The sequence below is a fragment of the Oryctolagus cuniculus genome, chromosome 20, assembly GCF_051225735.1.
Source record: "Oryctolagus cuniculus isolate XC-2025 breed Fujian yellow rabbit chromosome 20, ASM5122573v1, whole genome shotgun sequence".
NCBI classification, from domain to species: domain Eukaryota; kingdom Metazoa; phylum Chordata; class Mammalia; order Lagomorpha; family Leporidae; genus Oryctolagus; species Oryctolagus cuniculus.
Window position 1 is genome coordinate 17,916,695 of NC_142886.1, and position 21,294 is coordinate 17,937,988.

The window sequence follows — 21,294 nt, forward strand, 5'->3', positions numbered from 1 at the left end:
AACTGCCAAGCTGTAACGACGAAGTGTTGTCTTCTTTCGACTATAAGTGAGCTTGTGCTTAATTCTTACGGTTTTTATTCTCATAAGTAAAAACATGACAAACAACTGAAAAAGATTTTTATTTGTTATTGCATGTTCAATATAAATTAAGTAAAATATTAATTCATCTGTTCTACCGTATTATCAAAAGTTTGCCAATTTTCCTATAAAATGACCATTTCTAAATATTTACAAGTTTAGCGGTCAAAACAAGTGCAACCGAAGATTTATATTTACTTACAGACAGAAGTGAAGACGGTAGTCTTAGGACTCTGCCCTACCAAAGTTAAAATTCTCAGTCCAAGAAAATCACAAACTCTGTTAGAATAACATACTGCAAACAGGAGATGGCAATGTCACCAATTCTTTAGACTTCCTTGAGCAGTATTATTCTAAAAAATATTTATTTATTTGAAAGGCAGAGATACAGAGAGAGAGAAAGAGAGAGAGGTCTTCCATCCACTGGTTCACTCCCCAAATGGCCCCAATGGCCAGGGCTGAGCCAGGCCAAAGCTAGGAGCCAGCAGCCTCCTCCAGGTTTCCCACATGGGTACAGAGGTCCAAGCACTAGGACCATCCTCCGCTGCTCTCCCGGGCCATAGCAGGGAGCTGGATTGGAAGTGGAGCAGCTGGGACGTGAACTGGTACCCACAGGATGTAAGCACATAATCATTTAAATCTTGTCCAGATACCATAAGGAAATGCCCTGGAAGGCTGTTAGACCGGCTGGAATTACCAGTTGGAGGCTTTAAGATACCACACTGATGGACTGGTGTCTTTAACACAGTGCCTCATCAGTCCTGCCAGCTCCGGTGCTCACCTCAATTCTGTCTGCCTTCCATTCATTTCAGTCCTTACCCGACCCCTGCATTTCATGCATTATTCCCTAGATGCGGGTTTGGGGATGTCCTCCCCACAGGGCATGCGCTTCTTGGTGAGTGGTCACCAACATCTGTGAGCACGGAGTCTGCCTCCCTCTGCGGCTCCATCCACTGACATCAAAGACTGGTTTGCTCCATCCCTGATCATTTACCTGCTTTCATGCTATTCCTTTGTGGCAGTTTGAATTTCCTGCAAACACTACCAATTAGGTAAAAACACAAGGAAACATGCAAAAGATACACACAATGACAGTGCCCAGAAAAGCCTGTCCTTTCTTTGTCTGGTCTTCTAAGAGAAACTACGGCACGAAAGGGAGGCCTCTGTGGGCCTGCAGCAGCCTTGGAAGTGGCCTGCCTTCTCAGAGTTCATTGCCTCTGAACTGATTTGAGAAACAGCAGGAAAATGAGCTTGAGCTGGATTTTTTTTTTTTTTTATTTCTGCCGTCCCAAGCCCCATACACGTCTTAGCAGAGGAAGCCCCTCTGCAGTCCAGACGGGGAAGGGTCCTCTAATGGCACAGGCTTTGGGCTGTCACAGACAAGGTCGTGCCACAGTCCTCCAAGAATCCAGATGCTGGCGCCCTGACAGGTGACAAGAGGAGGGACAAGCCGCACTCTGCACACGGCACTGCGGCCATGGTGTTGGGCAGAGGCTTTGGCGTGGCCCTCTCTGCGCGGGGATTGGTTGGAATGGGAGGAAGGACGTTGTGAGTGAGCAGGGTAAAAAAACAAGTAGCTTAGCTTCCCCGGGGTAGGAGCAGCTCCAGTGCAGGTCACGTAAGGGTCCTCACGTCCTGTGATACAGCCAGCAACTCTGCTAGTCGAGCCAGTCCAGGCCATGAAAGGTGTTTAGGCAAATGCGGCAGTGGATGGGGTGTAACCGGACACCAAGCAGGGAAGGCTGGAAAAGCTTTGTTCTCTCCGTGTTCAAGCCCTTGGTCACCTTGAAGGAGAATCATTTTGGCAGGGAGTACTGCACAGTCGCCCGCAGTCTTCTTTTGGGTCCAAATGCCCTACCTGTCAGTCCGTGGGGAGGCCCAGCAGGTCACAGCTGACATCCCACAGCCGCCTTCCTATCGTCTCGTTTCGAGCCTGGGCAGAGACCCATGCCAGATGGCAGTCGCTGCAAGGGAAACAGAGAGGCGTGAAGCAGAGGGTGAAGAAGAGAGTCTGCTCTCAGCTGGGAATAAGAGATACGACAGAAAAACAAAACAAACAAACAAACAAACAAAAAAAAACAGAAACCCCGGGGTCCCAGGGCCTCCAGGGCTGCACAGGGCCACTGCTTGTCTTGGGCCTTCCTTCTCCTATCTTTACCCCAGAGAAAACAGACGCCTCCTTAGACCTGCAGTGTGTCTGAGATGTGCCTGTATGTACTGAACTCCAATGTCAACATCTGCCGACACCTGTGCAAGTCCAAAAGGTCCATTCTGCTTAGCCTTGGAGAGTGTCATGTTAACTGAGATTCTGCATTGGCCACACAAATGCTTGGAGTAGAAAGAAAACACCAATTAGTTCTGGACTATCTGCACTCATAACAGTTTAAACTCATATTGATAAGCTGGCGTCATAAGCCAAAGGCGCTAAATGTAATAGAAAAGATGTGGTAACAAGGTACCACATGTGTCTTAGTCCCTTTTGTGCTACCGTAACAGTACCACAGACTGGGCAATTTATAAGGAACAGAAGGAATTTACTGGTCCACGCTTATGGAGGCCGGGAAGCCCGAGATACAGGGGCCAGCATCTGGTGAGGGCCTTCTTGCTTCATCATCACACGGCAGAAGGCATCACGTGGGCCACAGAAAGAGAGAGAAGGGCCCAATTCGTTCCCCAATACCCTCTATTTATTTATTTGAAAGGCAGAACAACAGAGAAAGAGCAAGAGACAGAGAAATCGTGCATTTGCTGGTTCTCTCCCCAAATGGCCACAACAGCCAGGGCTGGGCCAGGGCAAAGCCAGGAGCCAGGAACTCCATTCTGGTCTCCCACATGGTAGCAGGCACTCAAGTACCTGGGCCAGCTTCTGCTGCTTTCCCAGGTGCATTAGCAGGGAGTTGGATCAGAAGTGGAGAGGCTGGGACTCAAACCAGCTTTCTGATGGGGATACCAGCATCACAAGGGGCAGCTCAATCCACTAGGCCACAATACTGGCAGCCCCAACTCATTCTTGTATAAGGAACCCCCTCCTGAAATAACGGCATGAATCCATTTATGAGGCTGCCCTCGTCACCTACTCACCTGTCTCAGCTGCAACACTGTGTGGGCATTAAGTTTCCAACACATGAACCTTGGGAGATGCAGCCAAACCATAGCAAGGTGTTTCATGTGCCCCTGCTTCATTGTTGTAATTCAAATACTAAATGTGGGAGGGCTATCCTAACTCCACACCACTCAGAAATTCTCTGACTCATGCTTTACTTTTCTGTATCTAGCACACAGTAGGTATTCAATGAAGACTTTTTCTTTTTTTAATAATTGAGTGGATCACAGTCTTTGAAAGTCATGTGAGAAGCCATTTTTAAACATACACTATTTTGGCCGGCGCTGCGGCTCACTAGGCTAATCCTCTGCCTTGTGGCGCCGGCATACTGGGTTCTAGTCCCGGTCGGGGCACTGGATTCTGTCCCGGTTGCCCCTCTTCCAGGCCAGCTCTCTGCTGTGGCCCGGGAGTACAGTGGAGGATGGCCCAAGTACTTGGGCCCTGCACCCGCATGGGAGACCAGGAGAAGCACCTGGCTCCTGCCTTCGGATCAGCACGGTGCGCCAGCCGCGGCGGCCATTGGAGGGTAAACCAACGGCAAAGGAAGACCTTTCTCTCTGTCTCTCTCTCTCACTGTCCACTCTGCCTGTCAAAACAAACAAACAAACAAACAAAAATACACTATTTCAAGGAAGCTGTGCCCTGGATATTTTAAGCAAATTCTGAAGGCAAAAGGAGACTGGACAAGTCTTAATTAACCATATAAAGCAAACTCCTAACACTATGTCCATTAAGACACTGTTACCCTTGGTGTCCTGCAGAATTGTGTTTTCTCCCTGGATGTAGTTTCATGAGACTGTTAATCAGGTGTGTGTCTTCCCTTGGCCAAGAGAGGGGAGGCAAAGGGATAGGAAGGAAGGGGAGCCAACGCATCGCCCTTGGAGAGTGGACAGTAAGCAAGAAAACCAAACTAAACCGGGCAGATGTTTGCCATACGGTGGAGATGCCACTTGAGATGCCCACATGCCATCCGGGAATGCCTGGGTTCAAGTCCCAGCTCCTCGACTTCTGCTCCAGCTTCCTGCCCATGAACACGCTGGGAGACAGCATGTAAGGGCTCAAGTACGTGGGTTCCTTCCACCCACATGGGACATCCAGGTTGGGTTCCAGGCTCCTGGTTTGGCCTGGTCCAGCCCTGGTGGTTGCAGGTATTTGGGGAGTGAAGCAGCAAAAAAAGACCAAAGACAGCTGGCACTCACTCCAGGAAAAGTGCCAGAGTCAGCCGACTGGCCAATCCAATCTAACATCCCTTTGGACCTGCAGGCACCCTTCTAACCAAATTTTGGTACATTTTCTTCTTAGGTTACCCAGAAGCCATCCCCACTACTTTGGAATCACCTAAGCCACATTATTTTCCTGCGTCTGCTGTCTCAGTTGAGGTCATCATCAACCTCCTGGTGACTCAGGCCTGAAACCCAGGTTACCAAATTCCTCCCCTCCCCTCAATGAGTGATGAGCCAGGGATACAATGTCTGCCTCTTCAGGGCCTCTCTCAAACCATGATTTTTATCTAAACAACTGTGGCTTCGCCGTAAGTCTGCCAGGATAGGTCTTCCACACCAGACTTGCCAATCCCAAGGCAGTTACAGCCCTTCCTCCAAGACTTCAGGTCATTTCAATAACATCTTCAAGGTAGAAGTCAAAACATGGTAAAATTTTGATTTTATGTGACGTATGGGCTTTGCTTTGAAATACAAGAAAAATATGAGAGGGTGTGGGGTATAGGGATGGGGCAGGACTGGACACGGTGGCTGAGGTTGGATCATTTGACATTTTCTTCACAATAAGAGGTTTGAAGTCTTGTGGGTGGTACAGTGGGTCAAGCTACTGTTTGTGACACCTGCATCTCACATCGGAGTGGCAGTTTGAGGCCTGCTGTTCCACTTCTTCCTTTTTTTTTTTTTTTTGAAAGATACTAATTTATTTATTGGAAAGGCAGAGTAACAGAGAGAGAAGGACAGATAGAGATCTTCCATCTGTTGTCTGTTGGTTTACCCCCCGAAATGGCCGCAATGGCCAGGGCTGGACCAGGCCAAAGCCAGGAGCCAGAAGCTTCATCTGGGTCTCCCATGTGGTGAGATGGCACTTGGGCCATCATCCACTGCCTTCCCAGGCACAGTATCGGGAAGCTGGATCAGAAATGGAGCAGCTGGGACTTAAACCAGCGCTCATATGGGATGCCGGCATCACAGGCAATGGCTTGACTTGCTGGACCACAATGCCAGCCCCCTGGCTGCTGCTCTACTTCTGATCCAGCTTTAGGAAACTAATGCAGCTGGCGCCGCGGCTCAATAATCTAATCCTCCGCCTTGCGGCACCGGCACACCGGGTTCTAGTCCCGATCGGGGTGCTGGATTCTGTCCCGGTTGCCCCTCTTCCAGGCCAGCTCTCTGCTGTGGCCCAGAGTACAGTGGAGGATGGCCCAAGTGCTTGGGCCCTGCACCCCATGGGAGACCAGGATAAGCACCTGGCTCCTGCCATCGGATCAGCGTGGTGCGCCGGCCGCAGACGCCGGCCGCGGCGGCCATTGGAGGGTGAACCAACGGCAAAAGGAAGACCTTTCTCTCTGTCTCTCTCTCACTGTCCACTCTGCCTGTCAAAAAGAAAAAAGAAAAAAGGAAACTAATGCCTCCTGGGGAGCAGCAGGTGACAGCTCAAGTGCTTGGATCCCTGCTACTCATGTGGGAGACACAGGTGGAGCTTCTGGCTCCTGGCTTTGGCTTGGCCCAGCCCTAGCTGTTGTGGGCATTTGGGTAGTGAACCAGTGGATGGATGATCTTTCCCTTCCTACCCCTGCCACCCCACCCGTCAATCTGCTTTTCAAGTACAGGAAAATAAACATTTAAAAACGTTTTAAGGGGCTGGTGCTGTGGTGTAGTGGGTTAGGCTGCCACCTGCAACATCAACATCCCAAGTGAGTGCTGGTTTGAGTCTCAGCCACTCTGCTTCCAATCCAGCTCCCTGCTAATGCGCCTGGGAAAGCAGCAGGGGATGGCCCAAGTCCCTGGGCCCCTGCACCCATGTGGGAGACCCAGATGGAGTTCCAGGCTCTTGGCTTCAGCCTGGTGAAGCCTCAGCCATTGCTGCCATCTGGGAAGTGAACCAGTAGATGGGAGATTTCACTCTTTCTCTGTGCAACTCTGCCTTTCAAATAAATAAATCTTTTTTTTTTAAGATTTATTTTATTTATTTGAAAGACAGAGTTACAGAGAGGCAGAGAGAGAGAGAGAGAAGTCTTCCATCCGCTGGTTCACTCCCCAGATGGCCTCAACAGCCGGAGCTGTGCCGATCTGAAGCCAGGAGCCAGGAGCTTCCTCCAGGTCTCCAATGCAGGTGCAGAGGCCCAAGGACTTGGACCATCCTCTGCTGCTTTTCCAGGCCACAGCAGACTGGATGGGAAGTAGAGCAGCCGGGACTAGAACCGGCGCCCATATGGGATGCCGGCGCTTCAGGCCAGGGCTTTAACCTGCTGTGCCACAGCGCCGGCCCCTCAAATAAATAAATCTTAATAAAATGATTTTAAGTCTTTACTTATACAAAACATGAAATGCATATGTAACATTTCAATCTTGAAGACAAGAAAAAAATAGAGATTCAAACTCTTTTTAATATAAAAAAAATAGAGCTAAGAATCCAGAAAGGAATAAAGAAAGCTAGACTGACAAAAAAAAAAAACACCAGGAAGTGAAATTATCAGTATAAAAAGACGACATGAGGGGCTGGTTCTGTGTGTAGGAGGTTAAGCCTCCGCCTGCAGCACTGGCACCCCATTTGGGCTCCAGTTTGTGTCCTGGCTGTTCCACTACCAATCCAGCTCCCTGCTATGGCCTGGGAAAGCAGCAGAGGATGGCTCAAGCACTTGGGTCCCTGCACCCACGTGGGAAACCAGAAAGAAGCTCCTGGCTCCTGATCAGCCCAGCTCTGACCATTGAGGGGAGTGAACCAGCGGATGGAAGACCTCTCTCCCTCTCTCTCTGTAACTCTACCTCTGAAATAAATAAATAAATCTAAAAAAAAAAAAAAAAAAAAAGATGACATGAGAGAATCCAACCTTAGTTATCACAAAAACGTGAATGGGTGAGTGGATCAGTTCCGCTCCCAGTGATTCCACCACTGGGCTCACGTCCAAGGGGAAGGAAGCATGTTGGAGACACCTGCACCCTCATGTTTCTGCAGTATTATTCATAGCAGCCAAGATAAGGAGCTAACCTCAGTGTCCTTAAATGGGTGAGTGGACAGAGAAAACATTGCATAATATACACAATGGAGCCCTAGTCAGCCATTCGTGGCAACACAGGGAAACCTGGGGGACATAATGCTAAGTGAAATACTCAAGGCACAGAAAGACAGCACTGCGTGTCCTCACTCCTTTCTCGAAGGTAAAGATGTTGACCTCACGCATGCAGAGGCTGAGGTCGGTGAGGAGGGAGACAGGCAGAGGCCGTATCACAAGGCACACAACTGCATTTGGATGGGAGGAATAAATTCTAGTCTCCAACAGCACCATAGGGTCAGTATAGTGAATTACAACTTACTGTATGTTTCAAAATAGCTACGAGAGAGGGCTTTGCTCCCAACAACAAGCCTACACGCGCCTGGGGAGATGGCTGAGCTAATGGCCCTGATTTGTCCATTACACATTGTGTGTATGTTGCAAAATATCACCCTGCACCCCACAAACAGGCACAATTCTTCCACATCAATGCAAAAATAAAAATCCTAGCGTCAGAGACAAAGCTCTAGTAGGCAAGGTACTCTTATACCAGACAGATCCAGATGATTTCCCCCGGGCCACAACATCCCCTCTTCGGAAACAAAAACGCCCCTACCTGAAATGGTTCCCACTGAGACTCTCCAGCCCTTCGGTCAAGGCGCAGTACAGGCTGGTCTGCGCCCCCTGCTGGGGAGTCTTGATGAAGAAGGAGAAAAGCCGCCACATCCATCTCATGAGAGCCGAGTGCCGAATCAGCTCCGAGTTGACCGTGCCAGGGTGCACAGAATACGCCGTCACGCCAGAGCCTGGGGTGGGATGGGGTGGGGGGGCAGGGAGAGGGGAGGACATGCCTTGATGTTTTGCTGAACAGCCAATCAGAACAACGATGTGAATAGAGCGGTGACCCCACATGTGGACCCCTGCCCGTGGCAGCACTGCTCTCAGGGGCTGTTACAAAGCAGCAGAGCCGGGGGCCAGCCTCTCAGGGGCACGTTACACAGCTGGCCGCTGTCGCTTTAGAGGCTTCTTTTCTACTGGCTTCCAGGACCCCACCCCTCTCCTGGTTTTCCTAACCTTTCTGGCTGCTTTGTCTATTTCCCAGACAGTCCATTATTATTTACCCAAGTTTTAAATTAAAAAAATTTTATTTATTTTCATCTAATTTGAAAGGCAGTCGGACAGACAGAGGTCTTCCATTCGCTGGTTCACATGCCTGCAGCAGCCAGGTCTGGGCCAGGCCAAGGCCAGGAGCCCAGAACTCCATCTGGGTCTCCCACATGGGCTGCAGGAACCCAAGTACTTGGACCATCACCAGCTGTTTATCCAGGGTGTGCATCACAGGAAGCCGGACTGGAACTGGGGTAGCCAGTGAAAGGAGCCAAGAGCCACCATAAAAAAAAAAAAAAAATGGGGCTCCTGAGACAAACCGTTCCAGAGACGGCCTTGGGAAATGGGGAGTAAACCGGTTCACAGAGAAAGCAGTCAGCTACTAACCAGAGATACACAGAACACCTGCCTTGTAGATAAGCCCCTTCCCTACGCTTGCTCAAGGTTAACAAAGAAAGCTGCAAGGCACGTAGCAACCTATTCCTCTCTCCTGGAGACCCCCTCCCCTAATGTATCCCTTTGACCTAGTACTTTTCCACCGACATTACCACTTTTAGACTGCCATACAAGGCCCGCTACTGAAAATTATCCAATGAACTTACGCCAGCCTATAATATGTTAATTTTGTGGTTTTGCCCTTTAAAAGCTGTGTGAGATAGCTGCTCGGGGCTCCTCTCACTTGCTTGCTGCTTGCAGCAGTAGGGGGCCCATTTGCGCAAATGAAATAAAATTACCTCCTGCTCTATTGCATCGTCTGGTCTGGAGTCTGTGTTTCTGGGGTCGTCACAAGAGGACACCGCTTTTGGGGTCCTACAGCCAGGGCTCAAACCAGGCTCTCAGATATGGGGTGCTGTCAACCAGAGATTTAAGGGCTGCACCAAACGCCTGCCTCTCTACCCAAACTTTAAATGCTGGGCTCTCATGGCGCACTATATACACTCTGTCAAGTCCCAGTTTCACTTGTCAGCTGTGTAAGCCTGGACAAGCTCCTGTTTTTGTGACTCAGCTCAAAGATGAGGACAGTCAAGAGTGGACGTTTGACACAGCAATGAAGCCATCAGTGGGGATGCCAGCACCCCCTGCTGCAATGCCTGAGTTCAAATCCCGACTACGCCCCCAATTCCAACCTTCTGCTAAGGAGTACCCTGGGAGGCAGCAAGTGATGGCTGAAGTATTTGGGTGCCTAACACACACAGGAGACCCAGACTGAGATCTGGGCTCCTGGCTTCAGCCCAGTCTAACCCCAGCTACTGTAGGCATCTGGGCAGTGAACAACAAATGGAAGTCTTCTGTCTGTCTCTGCCTTTCAAGTAAATAAAAACTAAATTAAAAAAATAAAATGAGGATAATCATAAGAGTTGTTCTGAGGGTTAAATGGGCTCACTTTTGTAAAAGAACTTAGAATGGCAAGAGGTGTGTGGTGAATGCGAGGTGCCGCTTTGAGACCCGCTATTTCAGGTAGGCCACCCTTTACTGAAACCTTGGTGCCAGAAATGTTTCAAACTGTTTCTGATCTCAGAAAGCTAACAGGAAACATACACCTAGAGCCTCCATCATCTAATCCCCCAGCTAAGGGAAGGTTATGCTGCCTTAGTTGTGGTGCGGAGCTTGTGAAAAACCAAAACTCCCAGGTCTTTGTGGATTTCACAACCAAAAAGAACTGGGGGCTTGAATGGTGTCGGGCCATCTACTTGACCCCTGCCCTGGATGACCCACAGTAATGCAGACCCAGGGTCCACGTGGAAAGCCCTCCCTCTCTCTGCAGAACATCCATTATAGTTCCTTGTCCTTCTCCTTGATAGCACTTATCACACTTCCAGTTAGCCAGCAACAACAGACAGGAGACAATCTAGAGTTGCTAAGGAAACGGATACATACACTAAGCAACCCCTTACTGTGCAGTACCGAAAGGCTGATTCTGTTTGTGCTACATGGAAAAGCTGGAATTTCAGTTCCTCTGTGTGATGCACACATGGAAATGCATGAAACGAGTGGAAAGGGGCACAAGAAGTTGCTGATGGTGCGGAAAGAAGAAGAAAGGGAGAAACAGGAAGAAATGAAGGGGGGGAGGTTCACCTTTCACTCTGCTTCCACACTATTCGTGCTTTCTACAGTGAGACTTGTTCATGTATTACTGGACTGGTTTTACATGTGACACTTAAAAACATGACTTGCTAGTTAGAGTGAACAAGTCCAGGGACCGAGCGTACCTGTCCTGCTCGCCATCTGGTGCACGGAATGGCATGGGCGCTGACCACGTGGCCTGCTGGGGAACTGCACGAGTCTCCACCATGCCTGGGTTCTTTCCCGGCACCATGGCTATCTCGCACCTGGTCCTCACAACCAAGTGAGCTACCTCCCTCGTGTACAGCCTGCTTGGATCTGCTTCTCACAGCTGGGCCCACCTTTCCACCTCCAGATGGCCCTCGTTCCCTGATCACCTGCGGGATGGGCTTCATCCCTCAGCGACGGCTGTCTGCTCCGGCCAGACACAAGATGCCATGGCCCGGACCACCAGCTTCCTTCCTTCCTCATCTTGCAGCTGCCTGTGTGGCCCGGAGGCCTTTTTCCAACAGTGGCTCTCCTGTGCCTGATTCCTTAACCATGAATTTTGCTTGGCTCCCGTCCTAAGCACTGCCCAGCCTTGATTTCCTTTCTCTTAATTGGAAATCCAGAGGAGGCCGTGCTAAGGCCCTCCATTTCTGACAGGAGACTCCCTTCTCAAGCATACATTTCCCTCTATTCAGCCCTTTGCTACTGCTTAGCCACCCACGTGGGTCCGGAGTTTTAGGCTAATGCCTGTGATGGTGCCATTCCAGGGTCTCCCTCCTCCCTTCCACTCAGTCTTACTAGGAGTAAAAAAAAAAAACAAACAAAAAAAACCTAAAAAACAAAAAAACAACCCTGTGTTGCATGCAAGGCCTAAATTAATTATGACAATAACCCTTCAGATAGTCTAGTTTTATATATAAGAATTCATGGAAAAGTAAAAGTTTACTGTTTCAAAAAAGGGGGGGATTTGTATCTATGAGGGGATCTTCAAAAAGACCTTGGGAAATGTGCATTAAGAAAACCCTGCATTACAGATATCACCAAAGCAACACATCTTCTCACTCCATTCTCTGTGAACCTTTGAAGCACCCTAGTAGGAGGATGTAAGCCTTGAAAGCTAAGCAACCTGCTGCAGGTCACGCAGCCACCAGTGCCTGTCCCCAGTTGGCCACCTCCTAAAACCACCTCACTAAAACCATACCCACTAACAGTCACGGGGGCAGGTCCTGCCTCCACTCCCGCGGCTTTCAGCGCCCCCCCCCCCCCCCCAGTCTCCACGCTCGTGCCCTGCAATCCCACCTTTCAGCCTCCGGGCCAGCTCCCGGGTGAAGAGAATGTTGGCCAACTTGCTGTGGCAGTAGGCCAGACCCGCGTTGTAGAACTTCTCGCCCTGCAGGTTATGGAAGTAGATCCTTCCCAGGTGATGTGCCAGGGAAGACACATTTATGACCCTTGATGGGGCTGATTCCTTTAGCTTTGCTAACAGCAGATGGGTCAGGAGGAAGTGACCTGTTGAGAAAAGCCAGAATTAACAGAGTTCGGGGTCAGTGTGGGGGTGTCAGGAGTACTGATGAGCGGGGCTAGGCTCCGGGAGGCAGAGAACCAGGAGTAACATCTAGGAACTCAGCTTTTCATTGTTGACTTGGGAGTAAGTTCAGGGATGGTTTGGGGAAATGGGAACAGCCAAAGACATGAGAGACACCGTAATATGCGGCAGCTCTGGACTGTGTGAGTATGAAGTCCTATCTTATTCCAGCTTTGGTCAACATCACGTGGCCTCTCACTGGCCACAGGATCATTACTAAGAAAAGCAAGCCAGCGCCAAATCCAATAAGACTGTTCAAAATGTCCCAAGAATGCATTTGGCTGGTTCAGGTGCCTGCACCCCGTATCAGAGTGCTTCGGTTCAATGCCAGACTCCAGTCTCCAATCCTAGCTTCCTGTTAATACAGATCACGGGAAGCAGCAGGAGACTGTTCAACTAGGCAGGTCTCTACCCACATTAGAGATAGGACTCAGTTCCCAATTCTTGGCTTTGGCTCAGCACAGTCCTGGCTGATGCAGGCATTTGCAGAGTGAACCAGTGAATGGAATCTGTCTCTCTCTCTCTCTCTCTGCCTCTTAAATAGTTTTTTTTAAAACATGCTGCCAGGTAAACTGAACCTAATCACTGTTAAAAAGTGGGCAGAATCTGGGGCAGCCCTCATTTATTTCTTAGCTTTCCAGCAAAACCAAACTACTTACTATTCATCCATGGTCTGTTAGGGGCCTGCTGTCCAATCACACCATAAAGAAGTCCCAGTGTGACTCTAACTTTTCCAAGGAGAACTTTAGGCCCCTCTAGCTTTGTGATGGGGCCAGATTTCTTACCCAAGTGGTTGACGCCCATGTGCATCTCAAAGCCGTCTGCTGTCTTGGAGTAGGGACACATCATCACTCCTGCATTGTTGATCAAAATGTGGAGGTGCTTCTCTTCTGCAGGGAAGAGAAGACAGAGCGTGGAGATGGCCAGCCACAGCTGTCCCATCTTAGAAACCTGCCTCACCCAGGTCAGCACCGTGGCATAGCAGGTAAAGCCTCCGCCCGTGAGGCCAGCATCCCCTATGGGCAACGATTTGAAACCCGGCTGCTCCACTTCCAATCCAGCTCCCTGCTAATGTGCCTGGGAAAGCAGTGGATGATGGCCCAAGTGCTTGGGCCCCTGTACCCATGTTGGAGCTCTGGAAGAAGCTCCAGACTCCTAGCTTCAGCCTGGCCCAGCCCCAGCCATTGCAGCCAGTTGGGGAGTGAACCAGCAGATGAAAGATTCTCTTTCTTTCCTCCTCTCTAACTTTGCCTTTCAAATAAATAATTCTTTTTTTTTTAAAAAGTGCAGGGGCTAGCACTGTGGCACAGCAGGTTAACACCCTGGCCTGAAGCAATGGCATCCCATATGGGCACTGGTTCAAGACCTGCTGCTCCACTTCCGATCCAGCTCTCTGCTATGGCCTGAGAAGGCAGTGGAAGATGGCCCAAGTCCTTGGGTCTCTGCACCTGCATGGGAGACCCGGAAAAAGCTCCTGGCTCCTGTCTTTGGATCAGCTCAGCTCTGGCCATTGCGGCCAACTGGGGAGTGAACCAGCAGATGGAAGACCCCTCTCTCTCTCTCTCTCTCTGCCTCTCCTCCTCTCTCTGTAACTCTGCCTTTCAAATAAAAAAAAATAAATCTTTAAAAAAGTGCAGAGGCTGGGCTTTCATCTTTCCTCCACTTCTCCCTCACCCTTATTCTGTGGTGTTTCTCACTGTAAGACTTAAGCTGAATCCCATCTACTTTTACTACAAAAGCTCATTGTCGACTACCGAGTGGCCTTTGCAATCCTTCCAGTCCTGGCGCTACTTACAGACTGCTTTGGGGAAGTGTTTTGTTTACCTCTCCCAGCAGAAAGGCTTCCCAAGCTGCAAGAAAAAGATTCCAAGGCAAGAGAGGGGGAAAAAAAAAAAAAAAAAGCAAAAAGGCTGTATTATGTGGGCCCCCGCCACTGGGATTCAGATCCCAAAAGAAATACCGGTTTCATCTCTGTTGCACTCTCTCTCATGGTTCATTTCCTTATGTGGCTTGTGGTTTATTAAGTTCCCATCAGCGGACGCTGTTTGCCCTGGGAAGCCTAGATCCTCGGGTTGTTGAGGGGATGTGCCTACAGAGTGTGCATGAATGTGCTTTTACAGGTTTTTGTGTCAACTTCAATTCCAGCTTCTTGCACACGCACAAACAAGTCTCATTTCTTGCCGATGACTATTTCTCTCTCTGTGTCCTGTAAGCTTCTATGTCATGTCCCTCAGCTGGTAGCCAGGGTTTATTTTTTGGCCACTATACCATGGACCAGAGGGTTCCTTGTGAATCTCAAGCTCACAAGGAGCCTCAGATACAAACAGACCCAGCTCTCAAGGGCCCAGTGGCCTCGCCTCCTATCCCTGTATGGGCGTTTAAGACCCTGGACCTGAAAATGTCCACAGTGAGTTCTGATTGTCCCGCGAGATTTTCAGCGTCGGCTTTTGCTCGCTGCAAGGGCTTTTCAAATTCCCTTTCTGCTTCTGCCTCCGGAGGGTGTGCCTTTGACAAAAGTCACATCCCGCGTGGTCACAGTGGGTTCAGCTAGGTCTCCCAAGTGCTCAGGTGGATTTTTTTCACCATCCGTATGTATTGGTAGTAGGAGAGCAGGGTTTTCCTCTTAGGTGGGCCTGCCACGCCGATCACGGCTCACAGCACAGTCCCCGGCTCGACACTTACCTGCCGAGAAGTCCTCAGCAAAGGCCCGGATAGACTTGGTGTCGGCCAGGTCCAGTTTCCGCACCAGCACCTGTTGGTTCCCTGTGCTGCTCTGGATTTCTCTGGCCACCAATTCCCCCTTCTGCACATCCCGGCAAGCTATGTACACGCGGGCTCCTGACAACCGACATTCGAGAAAGAACACTGTCAGCTCCGCTTTTGATTTTCCTCGTAGGCTCGTGGTGAACGTTATTTTCTACTGATTTCTTAAAAGACAAGAATTTTTGGCCGGCGCCGCGGCTCACTAGGCTAATCCTCCGCCTAGCGGCGCCAGCACACCGGGTTCTAGTCCCGGTTGGGGCGCCGGATTCTGTCCCTGTTGCCCCTCTTCCAGGCCAGCTCTCTGCTGTGGCCAGGGAGTGCAGTGGAGGATGGCCCAGGTGCTTGGGCCCTGCACCCCATGGGAGACCAGGAAAAGCACCTGGGCTCCTGGCTCCTGCCATCGGATCAGCGCGGTGTACTGGCTGCGGCCATTGGAGGGTGAACCAACGGCAAAGGAAGACCTTTCTCTCTGTCTCTCTCTCTCTGTCCACTCTGCCTGTCAAAAAAAAAAAAAAAAAAAAAAAAAAAAGAAGAATTTTTAACCCCTACTTTTATACTAGAGGGATCTAAATGGACAAATCAGGGAAGAAAAAGAAATCAATCGTCTCTGTGAAGTGACAGTGTTATGTAGAGCATTGGACTGGGCTCAGACTAGCAAATCAATGGGACATTTGGAGCGTTCTTGAATTCCAAGCCTGGGAAGACACAGAACAGTCCCTGTGAGGGGTACAATGGCAGTAGCAGGAGGGGGGCAGAAGCACACGACTTGCCTCTTTGAGCCAGCTCCTTGGCTGTCTCCTTGCCGATGCCTGTGTTAGCTCCGGTGACCACCACCACCTTCCCGGGAAGCTGGACAGTTGACGTACACACCCCACTGGATAGCATTTTTCTGCAGACAAAGGAGAGCTCATCAGTTCTTCATTGCTCAGCTCAGCCGGGCCCTTCTGTAACTCCCTGTGTCTTCAGATCCCAAGGCCCGGGTTTGCTTTAGTTCCTCCCACTGTCGTCCTTTGTTTAAGTGGATGCAAGTTGAAAAAGAGTAGTTTTAAAAGGAGAGGAGAGTTTTCTGCTCTTGCTCAAAGACAAAACTGATATTCTGTTACAAAGGCAATGCCTAGAGGCCCTCCTTGCTGTACCAAAACTGGATGACTATTTCATTATCCAGGCACCTGACTTCGGTGTGAGCTCCCCATAAGGTACTTTGGCTTAGGAAATCATAAGACTCAGCTGAGAACAAGAAAGAACTGGCCTGTGCAAAGTCAATCTGCCCACAACCGGCATGAGGAGCCTTGAGAAATGCTAACGTAACACACGGAGTGAAATTATGAAAGTTTGGGGCCAGCGCCGTGGCGTAGCAGGAGAAGCTGCCGCCTACAGCGCTGCCATCCCATGTGGGCGCTGGTTCTGGTCCTGGCTGCCCCTCTTCCAATCCAGCTCTCTGCTATGGCCTGGGAAAGCAGTACTTGGGCCCCTGCACCCATGGTGGACACTTGGAAGAAGCTCCTGGCTCTTGGATCTGATCAGCCCAGCTCCGGCCATTGCGGCCATTTGGGGAGTGACCCAGCAGATGTGAGATCTCACTCTGTCTCTCCCCCTCTCTAACTCTGCCTTTCAAATAAATAATCTTAAAAAAAGAAATTATGAAAGTTTGTAAATCTGTGACAAAACATACAGAACCACCTCTCCCCAACACACTCATGCACACACACTTAAAAAATAGATAAAGGGGAAGCAAGTGTTTAGCCCAGCGGTTAGGATGTCAGCATCCACAACAGAGTGCCTGGGTCTGATGCCTGCGTCTGGCTCCTGGGCCCAGCTTCCTGCTGAGGTGCACCTGGGAGACAGCGGTAACAGCTTAGGAAACTGGGCTCCCACCACCTATGTGGGAGACCTACACTGAGTTCCGGTTCCCAGCTTAACCCTCGGCCCCTCTGTCACTGCAGGCATTTGGGGAGTGAACCAAGCGCCTAGCTTTCTCCCTGCCTCTCAAATAAATATTCTAAAAAGAAGACAAGAGTTAAATAAGGGGAACTGGAATCCAAGTCCTGGTTCGTCTAATTAGCCCTTGTTCCTCAGCACTCCAGTTACCACACTGCCTTTCCAAGCGAATGAACGCAGATATGTGGGGACTTAACACTTCATGAGGGCTGGTGTCGGGGAGCAGCGAGGTCAGCAGCCGCTTGTGATGTCAAAATCCCACATCCCAGCGCTGGTTCAAGTCCCGGCCGCTCTGCTTCTGATCCAGCTCCCTGCTAATGCACATGGCAAAGCAGCAGCTGATGGCCCAAGTACTCGGGCCCCTGTCACCCACGTGGGAGACCCAGATGGAACTCCTGGCTCCTGGCTTTAGCCTGGCACAACCCTGACTGTTGAGGCTGTTTGGGAAGGAACCAGAGGATGGAAGATCTCTCCCTCTGTCTTGCCCTGTCACTGCCTTTCAAATAAAACTTAAAAAAAAAAAAAAAAAAAAAGAATCGGCTGGCGCCGCAGCTCAATAGGCTAATCCTCCGCCTTGCGGCACCGGCACACCAGGTTCTATTCCCGGTCGGGGCACCGGATTCTGTCCCGGTTGCTCCTCTTCCAGGCCAGCTCTCTGCTGTGGCCAGGGAGTGCAGAGGAGGATGGCCCAAGTCCTGCATGGGAGACCAGGAGGAAGCACCTGGCTCCTGGCTTTGGATCAGCCCGATGCACCGGTCACAGCGCGCCAGCCGCGGCGGCCATTGGAGGGTGAACCAACAGCAAAGGAAGACCTTTCTCTCTGTCTCTCTCTCTCACTGTCCACTCTGCCTGTCAAAAATTAAAAAAAAAAAAAAATCGTGTTTTAAAATCTAAGTTTAAAAAACTTCATGAGAAAGTGGAAGTAAAAGGTTTATTTATTGGTGCAAACATGTTTTGAAACCTGTGCAGTCTTAACACACATTCTCACAAACATATTAGCTGCCCACAGACTGTCCTTTCTCTTCTCTGCAAATTTGGGCCAGAAGCTGTTAACCAGGAGATGCTTTAAAAATTTTTTTTTATTTATTTGAAAAGCAGAGAGGCAGAGGCAGAGAGAGCAAGAGAGGTCTTCCATCTGTTGGTTCACTCCCCACATGGCCACGACGGCCGGATCTGTGCCGATCCAAAGCCAGGAGCTTCTTCAGGTCTCCCACATGGGTGCAAGGGCCCAAGGAATTGGGCCTTCTTCTATCGCTTTCTCAGGCCATAGCAGAGAGCTGGATCGGAAGTGGAGCAGCCAAGATTTGAACCAGTGACCATATGGGATGCCGGCACTGCAGGCAGCGGCTTTATCCACTACGCCACAGCGCTGGCCCCCAGACGCCTTTTTAAAAGGCATTTAGGTCTTTTTCACCGAACTTGAAATTTCATGGTACACACAGCTAGCCACTGAAGCCATCTGCTTAATGCAAACAGGCTCACAAGGACGCAAACAAACTCACAGGGCCCATCAACTAAACCGACACCCCTCTTCCCAGGGCTGTCTCACTTCCCTCAGCTTGAGCTCCCGGACCCACGGCCACATAGAGGGACCTGTGCTTGGCTCCTCCTCCTTGACCAGCAGGAAGGAGAGGGAGACACTCAACTGCACAGTCCAGCTGGGGCCAGCTCCCATGACCCAGCTCCCACGATACAGCCCTTGGCATAGGATCTTTCTCCGAAAAGGCTCCCAGGGTTAGGAGCACTCTTTGCGGTTCTTTTCGGTTCAGCTTCAGCTCACGTGGTAAGAGGGCTTGCTTCGTGGTGAAAAGAGAAAAGTTGGGGTTTTCATCTGAGGGTGAGCACCGGCGTGTGCCTGGAGTTGGGAAGGGGGGGGGTACCAGGGAGGGAAGTAGTGAGTCTTCAAGGGGGGGGGGGTACCAGGGAGTACAGAGCGTGATCCAGCCACGATCCACCCTGGCTACAGGCTCCACGTGAACCGTGACCCCACCTCCCGGTGCACCGTCACTCCTGGTGACTCACTCAGCACCAACCAGCAGGCGGCCCGCTGTGCAGGCGGCCGCTGATTGCCTGCCGAGCAGGGGGCAGCCTCGGGCTGATCTATCGCCTGCTCCGCAGACCCCACCCCAGCCCCGGCTCTCCCACGCGGTTCCCCTCCCCGGTGCAGCGCGCAGCTCAGATCCCGCCGGCTCCAGTGCGGAAGGCAGACCCGGCTCACCATCACACACTTGCCCTCTTTACTTCTCCCCTTCTCGGCGCCTAAGCAAATCCATCAGCACGAAGTGGGACCGCCCCTTCGAAACCCCAAAGGCCGGAAGCCAGAAGAGGCTGGGTCAAGGCGCAGGGGGTTGCGGGGAACACAGTGTCGGGAGCCGCATCCCACCCACTCCAGGGTCTGAAACTCGCAAAGCTGCAGACCCCAGCATTTGAAGCAGTCTTGCTACGGGGTTCCCGGGAGCTATAAGTAGAGGGCGCTCACATGTCAAAAGGGGGCTACGGGGGTGGGACCCTGAACTCGCGGTTAGGACGCTCGCATCCTGTGCCAGAGTGCCTGGGTCCGAGTCCAGCTCCCACCCGATGCCAGGAGGCAGCAGGCGATGGCTCGTGTGCTTGGGTCCCTGCCACCCACGTGCCAGTCCCGAGGGAGCTCCTGGCTCCGGCTCGGCCCAGCCCTGGCTGCTGCCGGCATCTGGGTGGGGAGTGAAGCTGCGGATGGGAGAGCTCTGCCTCTCAGGTACATATATTTTTAGAAAAAAAAAGAATTTAAAGGAGAAAGGGGGGGGGGGTCAGGGAGAAGCAAAAGCAGGATGCCTCGGGCTGCAGCCCCTTCCCACGGCCTGGGGTCCCTGGACTCGCCTTCCTCGCATCCAGGATCGCTACACTTGGCCTCAAACCCACCCAACTCCCGGCCTCGCCATCTTGGAGCCCCCCAGGGGAGTTTTCCCTTTCCCTGCTTTTGAAACACGAAAGCGCGTCTGTGAAGATTCGTGTGCCTCCGAGATCTTGCAAGAGAAGGCGATGCATTCGCACAGACCTGATATGGGGCGCCGCCAAGAACAGGAGCAAGGGGACAAGGAGGAGCAGCAACAGGAGCGCGACCATCTCTGCCGGCAGCGGCTGCAGCAAGCTGAAGCCCTGGCGAGCGCCGCGGACTATGGCTTCCCAGCCCGGCCACGCCCCTATGCAAATAGCCACGGCCCCGAGCGATGCCCTCTGGGAAATGTAGTCCCGGGCTTGGCCGGCGACCGCCAGCCTCCGGGGAGAGCCTCGTGAGAAGCGAATGGCGCCCGACCAAGCTCCGGACCAGGGTCTGGGGGCTGTGGAGTCATCCAGCCAACTCTCCCACAGCCCCAGGCCACCAGCGGGTCTTGTGAAATCTTCCCTGTTCTCTCTCTCCCCGGGGCCCATGTCCAGTCCCCGGGTCAGTTTCCCCCATGGTGACCAGGCAGTTACCGCATCGTTTCTGCTGGAAATACTGGCATCTTGGGGAATGTTCTAAGGTCGATGGCACCGCAGCGGAGCCGTTGGAATCTGACGGTTGGTGACCTTTCCTCCGCAGGAATTCCTCGGTCCAATAGAGAGGAAGCAACCTTTGGTCCCTGAAGACATTCCCAGGACTCACTTTGTGCTGTTTTGAGTTGCGATGGCCACTGCCATCGTGTTGCTGGTGTCTGATTGATTGATGGTCGACTACAGTTTTCCTCATGGCTTGGCTCACTTGTATGCTAAGTGCCAGGATAACAATGCCTTGCTCAGATCGGCACCGTTGGTTTTGTCAGCTCGCCAAAGTATTTAATCCTGTCTTGAACGAGAGCCACGAACATGTTCTCTGGGAACAAGCAGACCCCTGCCCATCTGAGGCCTCTTACCTGGGGGTGAATGTGGAGGCTGTATTATCAAAATATTGTCTGTGATTCCCTGAAAATATACTGTAAGAGTTGGGGTTATTTTTGCCTACCTCTTTTCCATTTGATTGAATGACACGTGTTCCAGTATATTTTACAGCAATTAGGGTTTCCTTCTTACAATAAAATTTCCTACTGTTTGAACATTAGGTTGTCTGGTAACCATCAGATTTTGTCACACTCTTATTATTGTTACTTGAACTTTGTATAGGATTTTACAACTTTTTTTTTTTTTTTAAGATTTACTTATTTATTTGAAAGGCAGAGTTACAAAGAAGGAGAAGCAGAGACAGAAGTCTTCATCCACTGGTTCGCTCCCCAGATGGCTGCAATGGCTGGAGCTGGGCTGATCCGAAGCCAGAAGCCAGGAGCTTCTCCTGGGTCTCCCACGTGGGTGCAGGGGTTTTCATCTTCCACTGCTTTCCCAGGCACATTATCAGGGAGCTGGATTGGAAGTGGAGCAGCTGGGACTCGAGCCGATGCCCACATGGAACGGCTGTGCTGTAGGCGGCGGCTTTACCTGCTACCCCATGGCACCAGCTCCAGGATT

At 51.1% G+C, this 21,294-nt stretch overlaps 1 protein-coding gene across 6 annotated transcripts; it reads right to left on the minus strand.

The window, feature by feature from the left end:
- Nucleotides 1–100: 100 nt before the first annotated feature.
- RDH11 (retinol dehydrogenase 11) lies at nt 101–20,434 on the minus strand. 6 transcript variants are annotated; one of them, XM_008271832.5, is made up of 8 exons: nt 19,874–20,031; nt 15,672–15,790; nt 14,821–14,976; nt 12,924–13,028; nt 11,853–12,062; nt 8,011–8,200; nt 1,937–2,042; nt 101–1,862 (listed from the first exon to the last, which is right to left on the minus strand). In XM_008271832.5, exons 1-7 carry the CDS (start codon nt 19,939–19,941, stop codon nt 1,940–1,942), a joined length of 951 nt encoding a protein of 316 aa, XP_008270054.3. In that variant the 5' UTR covers nt 19,942–20,031; the 3' UTR covers nt 101–1,862; nt 1,937–1,939. The 6 variants fall into 6 exon arrangements, with proteins under 6 accessions (XP_008270054.3, XP_008270055.1, XP_002719608.4 ...); XM_008271833.5 differs by lacking the exon at nt 19,874–20,031 and adding an exon at nt 20,293–20,434 and having other exon boundaries at nt 101–2,042; XM_002719562.6 differs by having other exon boundaries at nt 101–2,042.
- Between the last annotated feature and the right edge of the window lie 860 nt (nt 20,435–21,294).

Bases quoted from the DNA above. Each gene is read 5' to 3' on its own strand.
- RDH11 (XM_008271832.5), bottom strand. From the start codon at position 19,941: ATGGTCGCGCTCCTGTTGCTGCTCCTCCTTGTCCCCTTGCTCCTGTTC. The intron at 14,977-15,671 runs GCAAGTCGTGTG...GTCGGTTGTCAG, and splicing joins CAAGGAGCTGGCTCAAAGAG to GAGCCCGCGTGTACATAGCT. The intron at 12,063-12,923 runs GTAAGAAATCTG...TTTTCTCAACAG, and splicing joins CATGGGCGTCAACCACTTGG to GTCACTTCCTCCTGACCCAT.